General features: G+C 46.5%; 1 protein-coding gene across 5 annotated transcripts in view; it reads left to right on the forward strand.

Moving 5' to 3' along the window:
- EDC4 (enhancer of mRNA decapping 4) overlaps window positions 1-18399 on the forward strand; it is a 39955-nt gene extending 21556 nt beyond the window's left edge. For 3 of the 5 annotated variants that reach the window (XM_026085394.1, XM_026085395.1, XM_026085393.1), the window contains exons 16-29: window positions 421-509; window positions 1313-1466; window positions 2467-2930; window positions 4624-4725; window positions 5710-5862; window positions 7252-7288; window positions 8324-8504; window positions 10353-10508; window positions 11373-11488; window positions 12248-12413; window positions 13442-13628; window positions 14899-15118; window positions 15858-16021; window positions 17376-18399. In XM_026085394.1, coding sequence (XP_025941179.1) covers window positions 421-509; window positions 1313-1466; window positions 2467-2930; window positions 4624-4725; window positions 5710-5862; window positions 7252-7288; window positions 8324-8504; window positions 10353-10508; window positions 11373-11488; window positions 12248-12413; window positions 13442-13628; window positions 14899-15118; window positions 15858-16021; window positions 17376-17568 — 2382 coding nt within the window. In that variant the 3' untranslated portion in view covers window positions 17569-18399. Of the gene's footprint in view, window positions 1-420; window positions 510-1312; window positions 1467-2466; window positions 2931-4623; window positions 4726-5709; window positions 5863-7251; window positions 7289-8323; window positions 8505-10352; window positions 10509-11372; window positions 11489-12247; window positions 12414-13441; window positions 13629-14898; window positions 15119-15840; window positions 16022-17375 lie in introns of those variants that run through there. The other 2 variants (XM_026085398.1, XM_026085397.1) reach the window with 2 other exon arrangements.
- Window positions 18400-19248: the final 849 nt, after the last annotated feature.

Genomic DNA, 19248 nt, shown 5'->3' on the forward strand with positions numbered 1-19248 from the left:
GTGCATTTATGCATTCCCTTACCACCTATTGGTAGTGCTTACGTAGCAGGATCCAAACCTCAGGCAGATTCTGGCCTCGCCAATGGCAACAGACCTTGACAGGAGCAGTCTAGCTTGAACAATAAAATGTGACCTGGTGCTGAGCCCTGCAGAACGCCACTTCATTTTTGGACTGCAAGTGTGCCTGAAGTAACTTATTGTTCTCTGTGTCTTAGCTAAATACAAGCAGTTGTGGGTCATATGATGGGGATATATTGGGGCCTGCCTTTGACCAGCACCTGTGCATCCCAGCAGCACACTCCACCAACATTTTTATTCTTCTTTTGCCAAAGATTCTTTGGGAGTTCTTCTGGGACCAGCATTCTAAGTTCTGCTGTTGGACTCTTGTCACATTCTGACCTCTGTATATATTTTTTGTAGATCACTGTATCTCCAGGCAGTAGCGTCAGTTCCCTGACTGCAGTCACAGCCATGAGTAGCACTTCTGTCACTGACACCTCTATGCCCAGGTAAATAGAGCATTAAATATTCCTTTGCAGCTGAACTAATACTGTCCTGCAGGGTGGAACAGAGCTGTAGTTTATCTTGCAAGAGAGAAGATTAAGCAGAGTTAGAAACTGGCCTGAGTCCCAGAGCCCCTGTATGGGCAACTGTTTGCATCCCTAAGGCAGCTTGGAGCATGCCTGTTGTCATCCAAGGGGCCAACAATAGTGTTTCATTTGTGCCTCGTAGGGATTCTCTTACTGCATCTCAACTTTGTTGCTTTCCATGCTTCTCCCAAAGGGCTGTCACTGTTTACAGGTAAGGGAACACTGCAGGCATCAAGGACAAAAGGATAGTTGGGACTCTCAGAAAAATTTTGCCAGGGGTGAGGTGGGTTGGGCTGCATAACTAATAAGGAAAAACTTCATTTCTAGGGTCAGGGAAAAAGACTAAGGACCTATTCTCTAGTGTCCTGTTTCTCCCTAAACTCCCCACAGTGTGAACTGAAGATATAATGGGTCCCTTGTCTCACTGACCCCTCAAATTCTAATACTTCCTCAAACAGATTGCAATGCCCCTCTTTTCTTTGTTTCCATTTAGACTTTTTTTGGCCCGTATGGTGACTAGGAAATGCAGCTGCTAGTTGACAGGGAGTAACTGACCACAGAGTAAAGAGGAGAGAGCTTGGAGAGGACTGATGAAATTTGGGTTGGGTCCTCTATTGGCTGCTCCATTGACTTGGGAATCCAGACTCCTCACCTGCAGTGTTCAATGCAGATCTGTATCATTAAGTTGGCCTGCCTGATTTGGTTTTGTCTGTTTTGTACAGGGCGTCGGAAGACTTAACAGTGAGCCCCAAGATGCAGCTGGACACCAGCCTCACGCTGAGTAGCAGTAGCAGCAGTCTTCAAACCAGTCCTAGGAGCCATTCAGTTCTTATCCCTGGCCTCCCTGACAAGCTAACACCAAAGGCACCTGTTTCAGTAAGGCTCCAAATGCAGCTTGCTTCTTTCTCCTCATGGGCTGTGGTACCTCTCCATAGACTTTTGCAAGCTGAAATGAGGCTTATTTGTATAATAGCAGGGCCAATATCTACTCTTTGGAAAGCAAAGCTGCCAGCATAGATCTGCAGCTTGGTTTATCAGTCTATTAATGGAGCCTGACCCTGCCGCAAAGCAGGATGTCTCTGAAAACTAGAGACAGCTCTAGCTTATGCTATCTCTATCGTGATAGTCAGAAATTGTCAGTCTGTGTGTTAGGAGACAGTGCTACCTGGAAAGGTTTCTTCCTTCTTATTGGTCTTATGGGTCTGAAACTATCATTTCTTATTCTTAAATTTTTCTTTCCTGGTGTGATGTAAAACAGATTATGACCAAAGCTTAAAGCTGAAATCTTTCAGTTCTAGAGACACTCAGCATTAAAACTAACCAGTTCTTTTCCCTCAAAGAGGAAGGATTGGGGAGCAAGTCAGGGAGGTAGAACCAGCGTTAAATTTTCTTTTGGAAGTGTGTTCAAACTAGAACTTAGTTGTGTGTGTTGCTGGCCTTGCTGGGAGACGGTATAATTTTGGGTCTAATTCTGTATTCCCTTATGTGCAAGTCAAGGGTCCCTTTGATTTAAGGAGAATGTTGATAGGAGGAGGCTTATGTGCTGAAGAATCAGTAAATATTTCTGCAAGTAGTTGACAGATGTGGAAAAAACATGCTACTTTTGCGTTGAGAAATTGGAGGGATCCTGGAGCAAATGAAGGTGGTAGCGCACAATCTCATTACAAGTCTTGGGGCCCTTCTCCATCTGCTGAACACTGGGTGCACAGGTATCGCATGAGGAAGGGATACAGCCTGGCTGTCCTCAGAGGTGATTGCTGGTGCTAGGGCAGTTGTTCGGCAGTTGGTGAGAGGTGCCAGAGTGTCTTGGGATGTCTCTGTGAAGGCTGAAAGCTCTTGTTTGATGTTATGTTATGCTATATTGTTTTGAACTCAGGTCACGCCAGGAAACCCCTCTCTAGCTCTGGAACTGCAGGAAGTGGAGCCCTTGGTGGTGCCTCAGGCTTCTCCCACCCGTGAACGTTCGCCAGACGTCATTTCCTCTGCTTCCACAGCCATGTCCCAAGATATCCCAGAGATTGCTTCCGAGACCTTGCAGCGCAGCTTTGCAGCTGGTCCGTCTGGGCTCCCTGCAGAGGTGCTGGAGCCCAGTCATCATGCAGACAGTATGGCATCCGCTGCTTCAGCCTTGCATTTGCTGTCTCCGAGGAACCGGCACAATTCTGATCACAGCCACCACTCTTTGGACATGCCTCAACTAGAGGTGGACAGACTGAATGCTCCATCATTACTGGAGACTGCTTTAACTCAGGAAAATGCATCTTCTGACAGTGTTGTGAGTCAGCCATGGCCAGCAGCTCCTGACATAACCAGAGAAACGAGGAACAGCATGGCGGACAGGTAGTCACTTGGGTGTGCCTTTCTTGGGGCAATTCCTTCGCACTTCCTGGGTTGCTAGCTTGGTGAAAAGCTCTTATATTGCAGTTGAGCTAGAACAGTTTTCCATCCCTCCTTTTCCTTGAAAGACCCAATGATTCAAATTTCCTGTGTGCCTGGTTTATATATGCTGTATCCTAAACTTCCTAAGCGAGCTCTGACTGTGTGTGCCCTCTTGTACCCCTTTCAACTCAAGGGATCTCTGTTAACAAGGTGAAATATCCCCTTTAGTGGCCCTCGTGTTCTCCTGAGAATGGAGACTTTTTTTTTTAAACATAATTTCTGAAAACAAAACCAGTACAAGGTAAATTCTACCCCTGGTGATCCCCTTGCAGGCCTTGTTTGAAAGAATTAGCACATAATTGGCAGGTTTAATTATAGGTTAATTGTATGTCTCTCTTCTGTGATTGGCTTTGTGCAGCTAGCATTAGAAATCAGACAGAATGTACCTTAAAAGTCAGGAAATGAATGATAATGTCTCTGTGGAACAGGCATGCAGATTGGGGCAGCATCACATCTGCCTGCTTATCAGAAGCAAACCTTTCTGCTGGGGGCAGTGCTAGGATTCATTGCAGTATTAGTGTCCGTGTCTTCTAGCAGGACTGGAACCACAAGATGGACCTGAGTCTCTCTAGACCAGGGCTGCGTGCACCATGGGAGTCAGTAAACACCTTCCTTTTGAACAGGTGTAGCAAGCTGGGAGTGTCAGTGCATTCCTTCTAACAATGCAGAGCTCTTCTGTACCCTGTCAGAATTACAAGAGGCCTGTCCTTCTGCCTCTTCAGCTGAGGATACTGCTTCAGAAACAGTCTCGGTTCTGATGACTCTGGGGAGGGCACTGAGGCTATGTCTTCATGCTGTGTTTTTTCTTTTGCTCATGATTCAAAGCCCAGAAAAGATTTTTTGGGGAGTTCCCAACTCTCCTTAATCCCACTCTCTCTGAATTCTTTAGGACTTCTCAAAACAGAATATCGGGATATTTTTGGATCTGAGATATTTCACTTGCTCACTGCTATTAAAAAATAAATAAATAAAAAAAATTGACTGGACATGTTTCAGTTCAGTCAAGCCATCAGCCTACGTGAGAGTAACAAGTACTTGCTTCTGTTCAATGATCTTCCTGCATAATGAATTTAAATAGGCCTAGTTTTAGAAGCATGTGCAATTTGCTCTGAAAACCTTTATGAAGCTCCGACTGGTTTCACTACTGCAGTCCTATCCTATCTGGCAGAGCTAAGCTGTCAAATTGTCATGCTTCCCTCTATTCTCTTCAAAAGCTTGGGAGAACTGAGAGGCACTGAATTTTGCCCCAGTGATCAGTATTGCTTAAGGAAAAACAAGCCCAAGATGATGATATCCACTGGCATGCACTGTACAGCCTCTTTTGAGTGGTGGACTACTTCTTCTGCATGACTGGTTGCTGGGAGATTATGTTCTTGGTTACTGCCTGAAGCATAGCTGAACTGCTTGTCCCTTCCAAAAGACAAGTGTGCAGTAGTTTGTGTTAGTATCTCCAAACACGTGCTGCTCTCTGGATCTGTGCAAATAGATTTTTAGACTTTCTAACAGTATGTCCCATGAGAAGTGGAGTGAGCAAATATCCAGCTGAAGGAGACTTTCATTATGGTATTTTCATTCTTTTTTTTTTCTTCTCTAGCCCAAGGGATGAGGTTGAAGAAAAGCACAAGAGCTCTTCCTATCACCGACACAGCTACCACCTGCTGCAGCATGACAGCCAGGATGCTAGCGCAGAACAAAGGTACCAGAGTGCTCAGCCCCCTCTCTTGCCCTGCATGAACTCAGTTCAGGCTACACTCGTGATTCTGTCCCCAGGAAGCCTTCACGTGTGGGGTGAATGTCTTTGCTTTGTCTCCTGACTTAATGTGTGTATGCAGTCCAGCTTCCATAATGTCCTAATGACTTCAGCTGATCATGAGATGGACCTCTGGAAATTGTCCAGTTTATCCCCTGTAGGGAAAGGTTTGGCTGTACTGCTCATAAGAGCATGAAGCGATCTTGGCTTAATTATCAGTGTAAACTTATTAAGGGATCAGTATGGAAATACTGGGTTTAAAATAAAGTAGTGGGGTTACCTCAGGAGTCATAGCTTCCTGTTTTTGGTATCTTTACTCTGTCATGAGCCCCCCTAAAGCTCTGTGGCCACCCTTTGTGTGCGTGGCAAACTAGCCCTGCTTGGCAGCTGAGGGCTTGTTTGTAATCCATGCTTCAGTTCGGACCAAAGTGTGTAGCTGGCCAGCAGCTGAAAGGCTGTAAGGTACCAAGGACCACACACAATTCCTAGGCTCCATCTGATTCTCCTTTCTTACTGCAATACTTGCTGCATTAGGTGCTTTCTGTCTGTAAAACTGTCAGGATACGCTATGCTTGGGTTCCCCCACTGGGTCAGCAGTTGCATCACAGGGCTTCTGTGCTAGTGTGTGTCTACAGCAAGAACAGGCATCGAACTCTGTTCCACTGCCTGACCCACAGTTGTCTGTAATGCAGAGGACCTTCAGGTCCTGTCATGCAGCATTGAAGCTTGGCCTGAGCAGTCCTGGATCAAAATGGAGCAGGCTATGCTGAGCCCTGTAGAGGTCTCTGCATTAAAGATCAAAGTGGCAGGAATCCTTAGCTGAATGACTCTGTGTGGATGCAGAGCAGAGTGTGAACCCTTCTCCCTTAGTGAAGGCTAATGCTGTCCAGTATTGCAAGTGATGTCCTCTCCCCTACTGTTCCTTCATAGTGACCATGATGATGAAGTTGCAAGTTTGGCTTCTACATCAGGTGGATTTGGTGCCAAAGCATCTACGCAGAGGCTGCCTGTGAAGGACTGGAAAGCCAAGGCATCCCCTCGGGCTTCCCCAAAGCTAAAACGGAAGGGCAAGAAAGATGACGGGTATGCCGGGCTTGCTAGGATACAGGTGGCTGTGGGAGCAGCTGTGTAGGGCCACAACCTGATATAGCCATTAGCAACAAGACTAGGGTCTAAGGCTGTGCTGTGGTTAAGTGTTCCCAGCCTTGCCCCATTTGCAACCCCACTGAAAGCATTGTTGGCTACTCAGACACTGGCTGTTGCTTAGGAGTGTGGGAGTAGGATCTGTCCTACCTTTCCAGCTGGGACTTGGTCCAAAATATAGTCTGGGCTTCAGAAGAATTTGTGGAAGGTAAATCACTATTGCACACTGCTGGGGGACACTGGATCCATGTGCCTGTTTCAGTGAAGGCTTCATTGGAACTACAACACTGTGGATATAGCTTAACATGGCCTTGATTTCTGGTTGGCTTCTGGACGCTGGCACAGGGCCCTATTTGACAATATCTATCCATTGTTACCCGCTTGCTGCTTTTGTGCATTTCTAAACGTGGCCATTGAATGTCTTGTAATTGAAACTTGATGACTAGAAAGATCTGCCCATGGCAAACTTGATCAACCTGTCTGCATTAACTTGACAGAAGTAGCATAGCTACTGCAGATAGCTTTCTCCTTTTTTTTGTGCTCCCATGGCTCTGTGGGTAGTTTTGGAATTCTAGCTATGCAGATCTCAGGAAAGATGGATTTGGGCATTAAGTTTCTGTTGTGGTCTCTTTCTGTGACACCAAGAAGTTCTCAGCCTCAGAAACGCCCTTCTTTTTTCCTGCCTCAGTCCTTTCTGAGCAGCTGAATGGATCCAGTCTGTGAACTACAAATGTGCACTTTCCTTCTGATAGTGTTTGGTTGTTCATAGGTTGTTCATAGGTGATTCATACAGCTCTCCCAGTGTTACTGGATCAGTGGTTTTCTTTATTCTGTTTATGCTAGAAGGTATCACTGGTTTCCTCTCCTTGAGAGCTGGAGTCATTCTAGATGATATGAAGCTCATTAATTCTATATTTAACAAATGAGTACTAGGTTTTTCTTTGTAAAATATCAAGAAACCTTCAAAAGCTCAAATGGCTTCCCTGGTTTTGAATTTGGGTAAGGCTGAAAAATTGGTGTGCATTTTTCTTTGTAGCAGTCCTCATTAAGGCTTGGCAAAAATCTCTGCCATTTGATGCAAACATCCCTGTGAAGAGACCAGTCTGTAAGGCCTGTGAATAGTGGAAATGATGGAGTCAGTGCTATAGGGATTGGGCTTACATCACATCCTGTCACTCTCATGTTATACTAGGCAAAACAAATGCATGAGCTGAAGTATAAAATCTAAAACAGTCTATAAGGTGTGTGGTCTGTTTTGGCAGAGGACTTGGATAATCAGAGCAGGTAATTGACCTAATTACATTACTGCTTTTTTATTTTTATTTTCAGGGATGTGAACCAGTCACCAAGATCATCCAACAACCAGGTGAGTCACAGAGCTACTTCTGCAGTCCCTCCCAAGGGCCTGATGCTCCAGCTCTGTTTACTGGCTCACTAAAGACCTGAAGGAAGGACCATCCTGGTTCCTTCAGCTACCAAGGGCATCTGCTGTGCTTGGGCAGGCTGAAATGGGGCTGTGCTTGGGCACTTGCACCTCCCTACAGAGTTTCTTGGCATTGCTCAGTTCTGTGACTTGTGCAGCCGAGAAGGAGCTGCTCAGTGTTGTCCAGAACAATGTCTTCCTCCTTACCTTCACATGTCGATTTGCATTTCTGTGTTCTCACGAGCCCTGTCTCATCTGAAACTCCACCCCTCATTTCTTCTTCCCTGATGAGATGACTTGCAGGCATCAGCAGCAGGACAAGCTGTTCCCAACACGCTAAGGATCAGAATGGAACCAGCCTCCTGGAATTTCTTATCCCCGTTGATAGCACCTTCGTATTGGGCAGCAAATGCTCTCAGCTGAGTTACATCCGCTCTTTGAATTGTCTTTGGATACTTATGCCACCTTTAGATTTTTGAGCAGATGAATAGACCCTGTGAACTACAGATGTGTACTTCTCCAGTTGTTTGGTTATTCATAAACATACAAGAGAACTGAGAAAAGCGCTCTAGGGAAGCTCCTTCTTACTCCACTGATTGCACAGCTCTTTTGTAACTGTTTGAGGCCCCTGTTTACATCAGAGTTCTAAATTCTCTTTCTTGGTATGTGGCCGAAAGTGAATAGGATCTGGTTTGTCCTACTCCCATTTAGATGCCAGAGCTTTGAAGGGAGTCTTGAATCTAAACAGTTTAGGATATTCTGAGCAGCCATTTGTGAAGTCCATGTGGGAATTTCATGTACCTTGCATTATTAGTTTATTTCTTGGGACAAAAGTCTTAGAACAAGGCCAACTTAATGCCTATTTTTCTGCCTTGTTTGTGTCCTGGGCACATGGGGTAACTCACTACCTAGCAGAAATCTTGACTTGATTGACCTCTGATCTTATTAGAATTGAGTGCCTATCCTCTCCACCCACAGATGACACCTGAGTTCCAGGATGAGCTGATGTGCATATTGAGGAGCCAACAGCGGGAGCTCTCTGAGCTGCGTCAGAACCAGGTGGAGCTGTTGCAGAGACTCACGGATCACCTGGATGCAGTTCAGAGCTCCCTCATGGGCCATGTGGAGAGGGTGATTGACTCCCAACAGGAGCAGGAGCGTATCCTTTCTAGGAAACTTTCTGTGGGTGTGCATCGCACAAGCCAGGTATTCTGGACTTGCTTTTCAGAGACATTGTTCTCTTTCCTCCGGACCCTTTAACTTAAAATGTTAAAATCACTCAGGTGTTTGCAGATGTTGCCTGAGAATTAAGCAGCGGAGGGCTGCAAGACAAATGAGACATGAGAAGAGCTAACAAAGTTCAAAGATTTTAGTAGTGTGGGCCATAGGTATGTTAGAAGAAGGCCTGGCTGCAGTGCAACTATTTCAATCACTGACTGATCTCCATCCCTTTTCAAGGGCAAGAAAGTCAGAAATAGAATGGAGAAGAACTGCTCCTTTGTCCATGCCACTAAAGTCTTTCAGTTACCCGTTAAGACCTCAAGTGCTGCAATGCTGGAGTAGACTAAAGGTGCATCTACTACATTATCCTACCTTAGGCAGTGGCAGTTGCAGAAGAGTGTGTTTATGGGGTGATCCTGTCCTCCTTTCATTTGAAACAGAAATTGCATCTGACCACCATGCATATATACTTCTGGTGGCTTTGAGGTCCACAGGTCCCTTATGTGTTGTCTGAAAAGTGCTTTCATTTGGTTTTGAGCCTGCTGTCTGATCATTTCTTCATGTCTGGTTATTGTGTTGTGAGTAATCGGTTCTTGTATGTCTGTTGCTATAAGTTTCGTCACATCCCACTCTGCTGTTGAGGGGACACTAGCCTATTTCATGTCTTGTCTGAAGGCACTCTTAACTGATGATCCATATTACTCTGCTCTGTACCTTTTCTAGTTTTATATAAAAGAGAGAGGAACTATTACCACATGTAAGATGTTGGTGTACCGTAGATTTCTACAATGACTTGACAATGACTTCTGTTTTTCCTGGTGATTGGCCTTGATTTTCTGTTTTGACCATGAGGCTGATATTTTCATAGATAATTCAATTACCTTTCTCCTGAAGTTCAGAGTCTATAGTTATACTGTAGTATTAGAATCCCTTTTTCCTATTTTCACAATGTCATATCTACGTTGAATTACATCAGTGGTTGAATTGTCTTTTCAGCAAATACTGTGTTCTTTGCAGTCAGCTTTAGTTTTGATGATGGTGAATAATTTTGTATGGTAAGTTTTACCATCTCTGTTTCTGGCTGATTTGTGCTGAAAAACACAGGCCCCTATAGTGAATTTCACTCATAAGCTCCTTCTGTTTTGGAAAGTGACTGTGTATTCCTGTTATTTGTTCCTCCCATCCCTTTCTTAATTCACTGGAAGATCTTACCTCTTAATTCTGTGACAGCTAATTTTCTTTAATAGCCTTTGGTAGGGGATCTAGGAAAAAGAGTTGTGGGTTTTTTGCTTTTTTTTGTTTTTTTTAAGTTGCACATGCATCTTGATATCTGTGTGTTGGTCCCTTCAGAGAATACAGTTGCTCCATGAAGTATGGCTAACCTTTATGAAGGCCACGTTCGCTCCCCTGCAGTAGATCACTTGTGTCCATGTCTCCACCGATTCCATCCCATAGAAAAGTTTTTACCTATTTGCTTTTTATGGATATTAGATTTCTTGGTTTCTGTAGGGAGCATTGCTGCCAAGCTTCTCTTAGCTGTTTGGCTTTTCTACTACAGCCTTATCTTCCTCCAGAGCTTTTTTCTCATCCTGGTCGTCTGTTTGACAGAATCCTGTTATTTGCAGAGACACATCAGTCATGTTCTAAACTCCTCTCTCACCAGCACTGTAGATTCACTCTCATTGAGCCTCTGGAGGTGAGGCTAGTGCCCATCTTTGTAGGATGGGAGTGTTGCTGGCAGAGAGGAAATCTATTGTTTGTGCTCCTTAATGTGTGTACTTACTAGAGAGGAGACTAGACAGAGCATTGACAGAAGGACAGCAGCGCAATGGACAGCTCCAGGAGCATCTTTCTCAGCAGCTCTCTCAGTCCCTCTCCACTGCAGTGTGTAATCGTCTGGAGAGAACCATTCGTGAAGAGATGAAGAAGACGGTACCCCAGTGTAAGTGTCACTTTCTGGATTTTGAAGGTGGATCTCCACAGTTAGCCCAGTACGGATTGAAAACATGCTGTACAGAAATGCTGGCACTATATGAAATAGGATTTAAGTTACAGGAAGACTAGTCTGTGCACCTTGAGCTGTTGTGGGCCCCAATGGAGTCTGAGAAAAGCACAGGGGTGGAAGGAATATGAGGCTCCCAGAGGTATAACTTTTGGGAACACCTTTCCAGAGAGCATGGTATGACCTTTGTTATAAGCCATGAAGGTTTTGGAGTCTGTCCTTCCTTTCTGTGATGGAAGGCACAAGGAGGCCAATGAGTTTGGAAGTGCTGAGACTTGACTGAAGCAAGCCTAAACTTGTGTTTGCTCTTCCTTGACACACAGGCCCCTTCCATGTAAGGAAGGGTTCCTAGAAATACTGGTGGGAAAGGCCTCTGGAATCTTTAGTGTCCACCCTTCTGCCTGAAGTAGGACTACCCACAATCCTTGATCAGGTCAGCTGTGACTTTGGACAAGTCTTGAAAATCTTCAAGGGTGGAGATTCCGTAGCCTCTCTGGTGACTTCCAGGGCTGCACCACCTTATTGGCACAAAAGTTTCTCCTAATGGCAGGGCAACTGCTCTAGCTGACGCTGCTTGAGCAGGAGGGTTGGACCAGATGATCTCCAGAGGTCCTTTCCAACCCCAACTGTTCTGGGATTCTGTAATGTCTAATCTTAGCCTCCCAAGCCAGACCTTGTGACCATTGCCCCTCGCTGTATCATCTGGCACCTCCAGGAAGAGTTTGACTCTGTCATCCTTCTCAGATTTTGAAGTTTGTCTCTGGGCTTAGAGCTTTGACTTTGACCTATTTGTGTTATGCCTAGGCATTTCTAAGAGCATGGAACCTGTTGCTGGCCAGCTAAGTAACACTATTGCCACCAAGCTCACTGCTGTTGAGGGCACACTGAAAGAGAACATCACCAAGCTAGTGAAATCAAAGGTAAGGAGAACCAGACTGTAACTTTCTCTGGGGACACTGAGCTGTCACCTCCCTGGCTAATGACTCCTCATACCTCTTCTCCTCACCTGTCTCTCCAGGTGGGTCTGAGGTCTGTTTAGCTGCTAGTGATCAAACAAAGCTCTTTTCTAGCCTCATCAGGAGAGTAGGAGAGTTCTGTACTCTCCTGCCTCCTTTGCCTCATTAGCCCTTTCTTTAACTTACTTGTTGTTCATTTTGTACTGACTTGTTCATTTTCTACTGGAGTAGAGATTCTCACTACTGCTGTTAGTACTGGAGTAGAGTTTTTCTTTACTGGTTTTTAGGACTATCTCAGTCAGCCAAGTGGTGAAAGTTTGTCTTGCTCTTCTGCCCTCCACTCTGTTCTCCATTTCTCCATTACTTAGAGAGCAGAAGCTTACTTGCCTTGGCAGAGGGAATAGTGGATTGTGGGAGGGAAGCTGGGGAAGAGGAAAGGAGCCCAGCCTGACTGTGCTGCCTCCCCTGAGCTACAGGGAAGCAGTGATGTTCTTGGGCTGTCTGTCAGCAGGCAGGTTATCTGCCTGCCATAGTTGTAGTGCAGCTTGATCAATGGAAAGAGTTCGGCTGCTCAGGGGAACACATGCATCTGACTGACACTGGACTGTCCTTTCTGGTGTGCATGTGTTGCAAGGATGTACAATGTTCATTCACATCTTTGTCCTGCAGCAGGATGCAGGATGTTGTTAATTTTCTGGACCCTCTTCTGTGTGTGCTTGTAAGAACCTTACAGATACTGTTGTGAGGGCAACGGCTGATACCCTGCAAGGACCGATCCAGTCAGCATACAGGGAAGCATTCCAAAGCGTTGTGTTGCCAGCCTTTGAGAAGAGCTGCCAGTCCATGTTCCAGCAAATCAATGAAACCTTCAAGCAGGGCACACAGGAATGTGAGTAGGTTTTCTTTTCTGTGTTTTCTCTCCACAGCATATTTGTGTTACTGGCTGACAAGATGGCCTTTGCTTGATGCCTTTGCCTTTCAGAGTTTCATTGGTAGCTGTTTAATCTCTTAGCCCTTCTTCATGGTCTGAAAATATACTCCTTTTCATGCTTCAGAAACAGAAGGAGAAGAGAGGAGGTCTTTGTAGGGGCTGATATAAGAACAGGGATACACCTTTGGTCTTTGTAGACTGTGCAGCAAAATACTTTTCTTACTTCTGTGGCCCTTTGCTTTCATCTCTGAGTAGTGAAGCCCAGCTGTAGGACTGTCCCATCCTGACATCAGGAGAATGAAGTGTGGAGAAGGTAGCACTCCTACAGATGGTCCATCCTCTCAGAGATGTAATAGAACTGGAGAAGGTTCCTTGCTGGCACAGGGACTTCTTTTGTCCCTAGATCTGCGGATTGTATCCAGCTACTGTTTATTTTGTACACTCCCCCCCCACCCCCAACAGGTCTCCCAGGGCTGCTACAAGTACCTAAAACTTTTTTTTTCTTCTGCCTTTTGATCAGGCCAGTTCATAAAATATTTTAAAATACAACTTTTTGATCTGCAGACACTGCTTCTTGTCGGAAATGTACCTCCTCTTTTCTCTTAGTGATTTTATTGACATTCAACTCTGTCACTAATGCAGATCATAACCCATACTGTGTATGAAATACCCTCACCCCCATCTTTATCTTGCCCTGAACAAACAGTCCCTGTAAAGAATCTGTCACAAAAGAACCCTTGGCTTTATCGCTGTGTCATATAATACTCTGATGGAGAGGCTGGGAGCAGGGTTTCTAGGTTAATGTGTAACACAGTCTAAAGCAAGGCTTGTGCATTCTGCTCCCTGCTCTCCTGCTCTTGAACACTTGCTAAGTAATTGATCCTGCTGGAGAATGTGTAGAGCCTGGCAGCTGGATCTGTGCCCTGACCGTCTCCACAGCACCGATGGCATGAACGTCTTCCTGGGAAACTCTTTGGTTGTTGCAGATATCCAGCAGCTTGAGACTCACATGAAGAACAAGAAGGCACGAGAACAGGAGGCCCGGGACCCGCTGCTGAATCAGCTTCGACAGCTCATCAGCACCTTCCAGAGCACCACTGAGCAGCTGGCTTCCACCATTGCAGCCAGTGTCCATGCTGAGGTGCAGCATCAGCTGCATATTATTGTGGGCAAGTAAGTTGGCAGCTGGGTTTGTTGAAAGAGATGTCAGTGAGAGGTGTACGTGTGCATGACAAAACCTCTCCCTGCTCGCTTGTGGCAGCAAACCCTTTACCACAAGTGCTATAGGGCTGCTTGTAAGCCTTGTTTGCACAGTATGACAAAAAAGCATGTGGGCTGGTATAACTGCTGCCCAATGAGGCACAAAACAAAGGTCACAAAATACTTCTAATGACCAGCTGAATCTCTGCTGCATATGGGAGCTTGGGCCCTGCTTTTCAAACTGACCGTCTCATGTGCATTTTGGGAGGATGAGAGGACCTAATGCAAACCAAAAGCACACTCGAGTCTGCCTAGCCTCCCTATTCCAAAATGATTTTTGGGTCTCTGCTAGGTTTTTCCTCTTTACTGTGTGTCCTTATGCATACAAACCATTTCTGCAGGCTATTCTGTCCTCCCACCTGTTCTACAGTAATTTGTGCTTGGCCATCCTGGTTTTGGGACAGAATCCCAGCAGTACTTTCAGCACATTGACACCATGAAGCTGGTGACTGGCTGCAGGGCAGAATGCCCCTCTCTATTTTAAGCTGTTATAACATATGTCAGTGTGTGTTAGGAGTCTTCAACGCAGACCAGACTCACCAGGAAACATACCAGACCAATGCCAGTCTCATTGCATGGGCTGTACACAGGGAAGTTTTGCTATTCTAACTCTGCTGCAGTAGGGCAGGTTTGATCCTTTGTACCCTTGTAAGAGGGGAGGATCCTGTCCTGGGGAAACATACAGTGACAGAGCCTGCACTCTGAATTAGCCATCTATGGAGAGGTTACAGGCTCAGGGAGGGAGGTTGTTCTTATTTTAAAGGTGTTATGTGCAGACTGGGAAACTGCATATAGTTGATGTAGAAATTTGTGTCCATTCAGGGATGAATGGAGAGCCTAGTAGCCTTGCTTGGAAGCCAGATTCAGTGAAGATTTTAAAAACTGGAGAGAATTAGCTCTGTGGAACATCCCTTTCTCACAAAGAATCCCAGCACCGTCGGCATACACCCCTGGGACTGTGTGTTGTTGGCCATAGAGCTTCCCTGCGCAACTTGTTCTAGATGCCTGCGCCTCAGCAATTTGTATGAACCCTTTGGAAGCCAAACTAAAATAAACAAGCCTGTGTTCTTTCTCACTGATAAAAGCTTTGAGCAATGTAGTCCCTCAGCTCTTCATTTTCAAAGATGCTTTGGGTGTGTGGGTTTTTTGCTGTTTTTGGTTTTTTGTTTTTTTGTTTTTTTAGCATGCAGGAGTCTATTCTGGCCCAGGTGCAGAGAGTCATTAAAGGAGAAGTGAGCTTGGCTATGAAGGAGCAGCAAGCAGCTGTCACCTCAAGCATTGTCCAGGCAATGCGCTCAGCGGCAGGGACTCCAATCCCCTCTACTCATCTGGACTTCCAGTCTCAGCAAACTCACATCCTTCAGCTGCTGCAGCAGGGACACCTCAATCAAGCTTTCCAGCAGGTACACAGGCTTCCTTGCAAAAAGCCTCACTGCTTTGCTGGGGGATGCACTGGGGAGAAGGGCTTCCTGAGGTGTGGACATAGTCCCACAACAACTCATACAGGAGCAGGCTGAAAAGACCTCTGGCTGCAGACTGTTCAAGGGGTGCAGTTGTACCCTCGTGCAGGTCAGGCCACAGTCATGCAAGTTCCATGACTGCATGGCATTTAAGTTTCTTCTTTCTTGCTGATACCTTGTCAGTGCTCCTAGGTTACTTCAGAGTAAGCCAGATTGTTTTGCCATCAACAGTGGCACATGGCATACCCCTGAAGAGCAACAGCTTCATAAGCCTCTCCAGGCAGATGTACCAGATGGGTCCTGACCCTGTCTTTGCCGCTAAATATGTTGGCAGATCATTTGAGCTGTTGCAGACAAACTCCACTGCTAAGAGGTAGTGATGCTGTGCCAGTGAACTGGCAGGGGAGTCCAAACATGGCCCTGGTCCATGCTGACTGTAGCCTGCTCCTGTTTCTGGTTGTGGTCTGTTACCTCCCTTCAGTTAGAACAAACAGAGGTGTCCTTTGACAGCCTAAACACTGTTCTGCTTGCATGTACAGCATGGGTTGCAGAGCCCTCTGCTCCCAGAGGAGGTTGGTAAGCCATTGAGCTGTCCCCAAGCAGACAGCTATCTTGTGCTCTGTCCTGTGTCCCTCACCTGTCTGTTGTTTCCTCTGCATTTCTAGCTGTATCTTCCTTGCAGGCTCTAACAGCAGCTGATCTCAATCTGGTCCTGTATGTCTGTGAGACTGTGGATCCTCAGCAAGTGTTTGGCCAGCATCCATGCCCACTGTCCCAGCCTGTGCTCCTGTCTCTCATTCAGCAGCTCTCCTCGGATTTGGGTACTCGTACGGAACTGAAATTGAAGTGAGTATGATCACAGAGCCAAATTTGAACCTATGCAGGCACATTCCTGGCTCTGGCTTTAAATTCACTACATGTAAGTGGAAGGTGGTGCTTCGACAAAGGTTAGAACTTGTTTGGCCTGTTATTGGCATCTGAACAAACTGTTAAGACCTGGAAGAAGATCTAGGCATTGCCACAGAAAGCTTTGCTGCCCAGAGGTAGAAATAAATAGGTTCCTAGCTGTAGATGTTGTTAACTCCTGGTCTCGTAGTCTCTAAATATTGTTTGCAGTCTGTGCAGCAATACCATGTAACCAAGGAGCAATTCCCAGATGGAGGTAGAAGGAGAGATAGTGTCATCGTCCCTGGATAGCGTAATATCCAGAGCAACTTTGCTCTGCCCTTGATTCTTAATCTGTTACTGGACTTTGTGCTAGCAGTTTCTCATCATGACTGCCAGAGAGGTTCAGTGCGAGGTGGCAGCAGGAGCTTCTGGAAGAAGCCTCTGTTAGATGCTCTAAGCAAAGCTCATGTGACAAAATAGTGACTGTGCTGGTACTTACCATGGACACTTTTAGGTTTTGAGTCAAAGCCCTATTATCTGTCTTGAAAAACTAACTTGTTAAGTTGCCTGAAGTTTTTGACCACGGCTTTCATGGAAAATGTCTTAAATCCAGTTTTTAACTCAGTTTAGCATGGGGGGAAGGCAGCTCAAGCTAGAAAAAGCTGGAAAAAGACTTTGAGTTACAGAAGAGCTGGTAATCAGAGTTAAAGCCACTGTTGTTGAGTTCAAGCTGGCCAGTTAGTGAATATCTCTTGCAGTGACAACATGGGCTTACTTTCAGGCTATGATTTGAAAATTTATGGCTTATCTGAACTTAAGAAAGGTTTGTTGGTAAAATTCTTGCTCTTCCCATTCCCTTCTTGCACAGGCATAGTTATATTGGAAGCAGACCTTAAATATATCCCTACATGAAATAAACCTCACTGCTGAAAGTATTTTTACTGTCAAATAAATAACTAATTCTGCTTATGCTAAAAAGCCATCAAAGAAAGTATTTACACAACTCTGACCAGGCACAGCCTGTGGCCAAGTACCATCTCCCTCCCTCCAGGGAGTTCTAGCTTGCTGTTGTGCCGACTTGGTTCAGGCAGCCAGGCTGTGTTGCATGTCTGCAGACTGGACCCTTACATGTTGAAGAAGGTATAGCTGGACTCTGCCAGAAGTCAGTAACATTATTTTCTAATGGCTGAACTTACTGCACTGTGTGTGGTTAGATGGGGGACAGAATTTTATGTCTTCAGCGCTAAAATGAACTGAATTGGACTGGGATCACATGTCGAGTTTGGCTCTAAACCTGGTCTCTCTCCTTCAGTTACTTGGAGGAAGCAGTGATGCACCTGGACCACAGTGACCCCATTACCCGAGACCACATGGGGTCTGTCATGAACCAGGTGCGGCAGAAGCTCTTCCAGTTCCTGCAGGTGGAACCCCACAACACGCTGAGCAAACCTGCCCGTCGCCTCATGATTATGCTTCAGGGCCTGGTCACCCCTGGCATGACCTAGGAGAACCTCGGTATCTTGTGGGCTGCTCCCACGGAAGCCCACCCAGCAGATCCAGTAGTAACTAACCATGTATGGCTTGTGTTAAGAGCTCTTGCCAGGAAATCTATCAACATGTGTGTGATGTCTCTAAGGCAAACGCCATCTGTGTATAGTCCCAAATAATCACTGAACACTCACTTGGCTTATTTTCCTGAACAGCCTCATTTTGAGAGTTAAGTCTCCTCTTCACCTGCCCATCCGTTCCTGAGGCCTAGCTGGCAGTCCAGGTTGCATTCAGCAGAAGCCAGTGGATTTCTTACCCCATTAGTTTGGAGTCTGTGGCCATGAGCAGAGAAGGAAGGTGTGCACTGAGCCTGAGCAAGAGGGCTGTAGGGACGTGCGCTCCTTGTTGACAAGAAACTTGTACCTGTACCTTAGTCAAGGAGTTGGAAACCCTCTTCAGAGGGAGGTGCTCCCTGGTGGGATGGGTAGGTGGAAGGATATCAGCCAAGGAAGAAGAGGGGTTTTTATCTAACTCCAGATCTGCACTGCCACAGCTGCTCTCACACAGTGCAGGCAGATATGGGCAATGGGGCTGCGCATGCATGTTTTTCTGGTTCTGGAGCAAGCTGCGGAGGTGCTCTGGGTTGGAATGGTCAGGAAGCAGCAAGCTACAAGAGCCCCTCGGGGCCTTTGGTTCTGTTTGTATTGGAGCATGTCCATGGATCAGATGTTTCCCTTAGTTTTGATTTTACACCAGGGTTTTTCTTCTTATCTAAAAATTGAATTTTTTTTGAAATAACATTAAGAAGAATTCAATAAACAACAAACAACTTTTTTGAGAAAAACAAATTGCTGGAGTTGCTTCTGTTCTTCTGGAGGAGGGAGGCGGCAAGGCTTTTGGAACAGGTCCACTGCTGGAGCATGTGAAGTGACTTGGAGAGCTCTCTGGTCTGGAGCTTGAGGCGAAGGGGCAAGATGCCCTCTGTCCCAGGCCTGCCCCTGGGGAAGCCCCTAAGTTGGTGCTTGAGCTGTTGTGTGTTAGTAAAAGTGTCTTTCATTCCCAGGAGAGCTGGGATGCTCTGTTAGAGGTGGTGCTTTGCTGTCAGCAGAAAGTCGCTAATTCCTGCTTTCGCAGCACAGCGCATCTCCTGCTGTTCTGAAAGCCTCTTTCCCTTCCCCATTACTGGCTTATCCTCAGGATAAGCCAGCATTGACCAAGCATTGACTGGCAGGGCCTGTGATGCCTTTGAAACCAGGCAGACTCAGGGGTCTCCTTGGCCTGAGCCAGTGTTAGAAGAGATGTGAGGGATCACCAGGTGGAGAACAGGGGATAGGGAAATGGTAGAAGTTTCTCCTTCCCAGGCTGTGAGCAGCACATACAGAAAAGGTTCCCCTTCTTCTGGTAGGAGCATCCCTGCGCCCCCCCCCCCCGCCGGTCCCATGCCCTGTGCCTCTCCTGGCAGCAAGCTGGGCACCCCTTGCCCTGTGCCTCGCACCTCCCCGGCGGCCAAGTGCTGGCCGTGCTCTACCCGGGGCTGCATGCGCTCTCCGCCCTGCGCAGCCGCCCTCCCGGCCCTCCCCGCCGAGCCGGGGCCAGCGCGCAGCTGGGCCGGGCCGGGCCTCCCGCTGCTGCGCGGGAAGCCGCGTTTGAGGCGAACTTGCGGCCGGGCCCGAGCAGGAAGCGGGCTCGCCGCCGGC

This window comes from Apteryx rowi, unplaced genomic scaffold (genome assembly GCF_003343035.1).
Source record: "Apteryx rowi isolate R43461 unplaced genomic scaffold, aptRow1 scaffold_668, whole genome shotgun sequence".
In the NCBI taxonomy this organism is placed as follows: domain Eukaryota; kingdom Metazoa; phylum Chordata; class Aves; order Apterygiformes; family Apterygidae; genus Apteryx; species Apteryx rowi.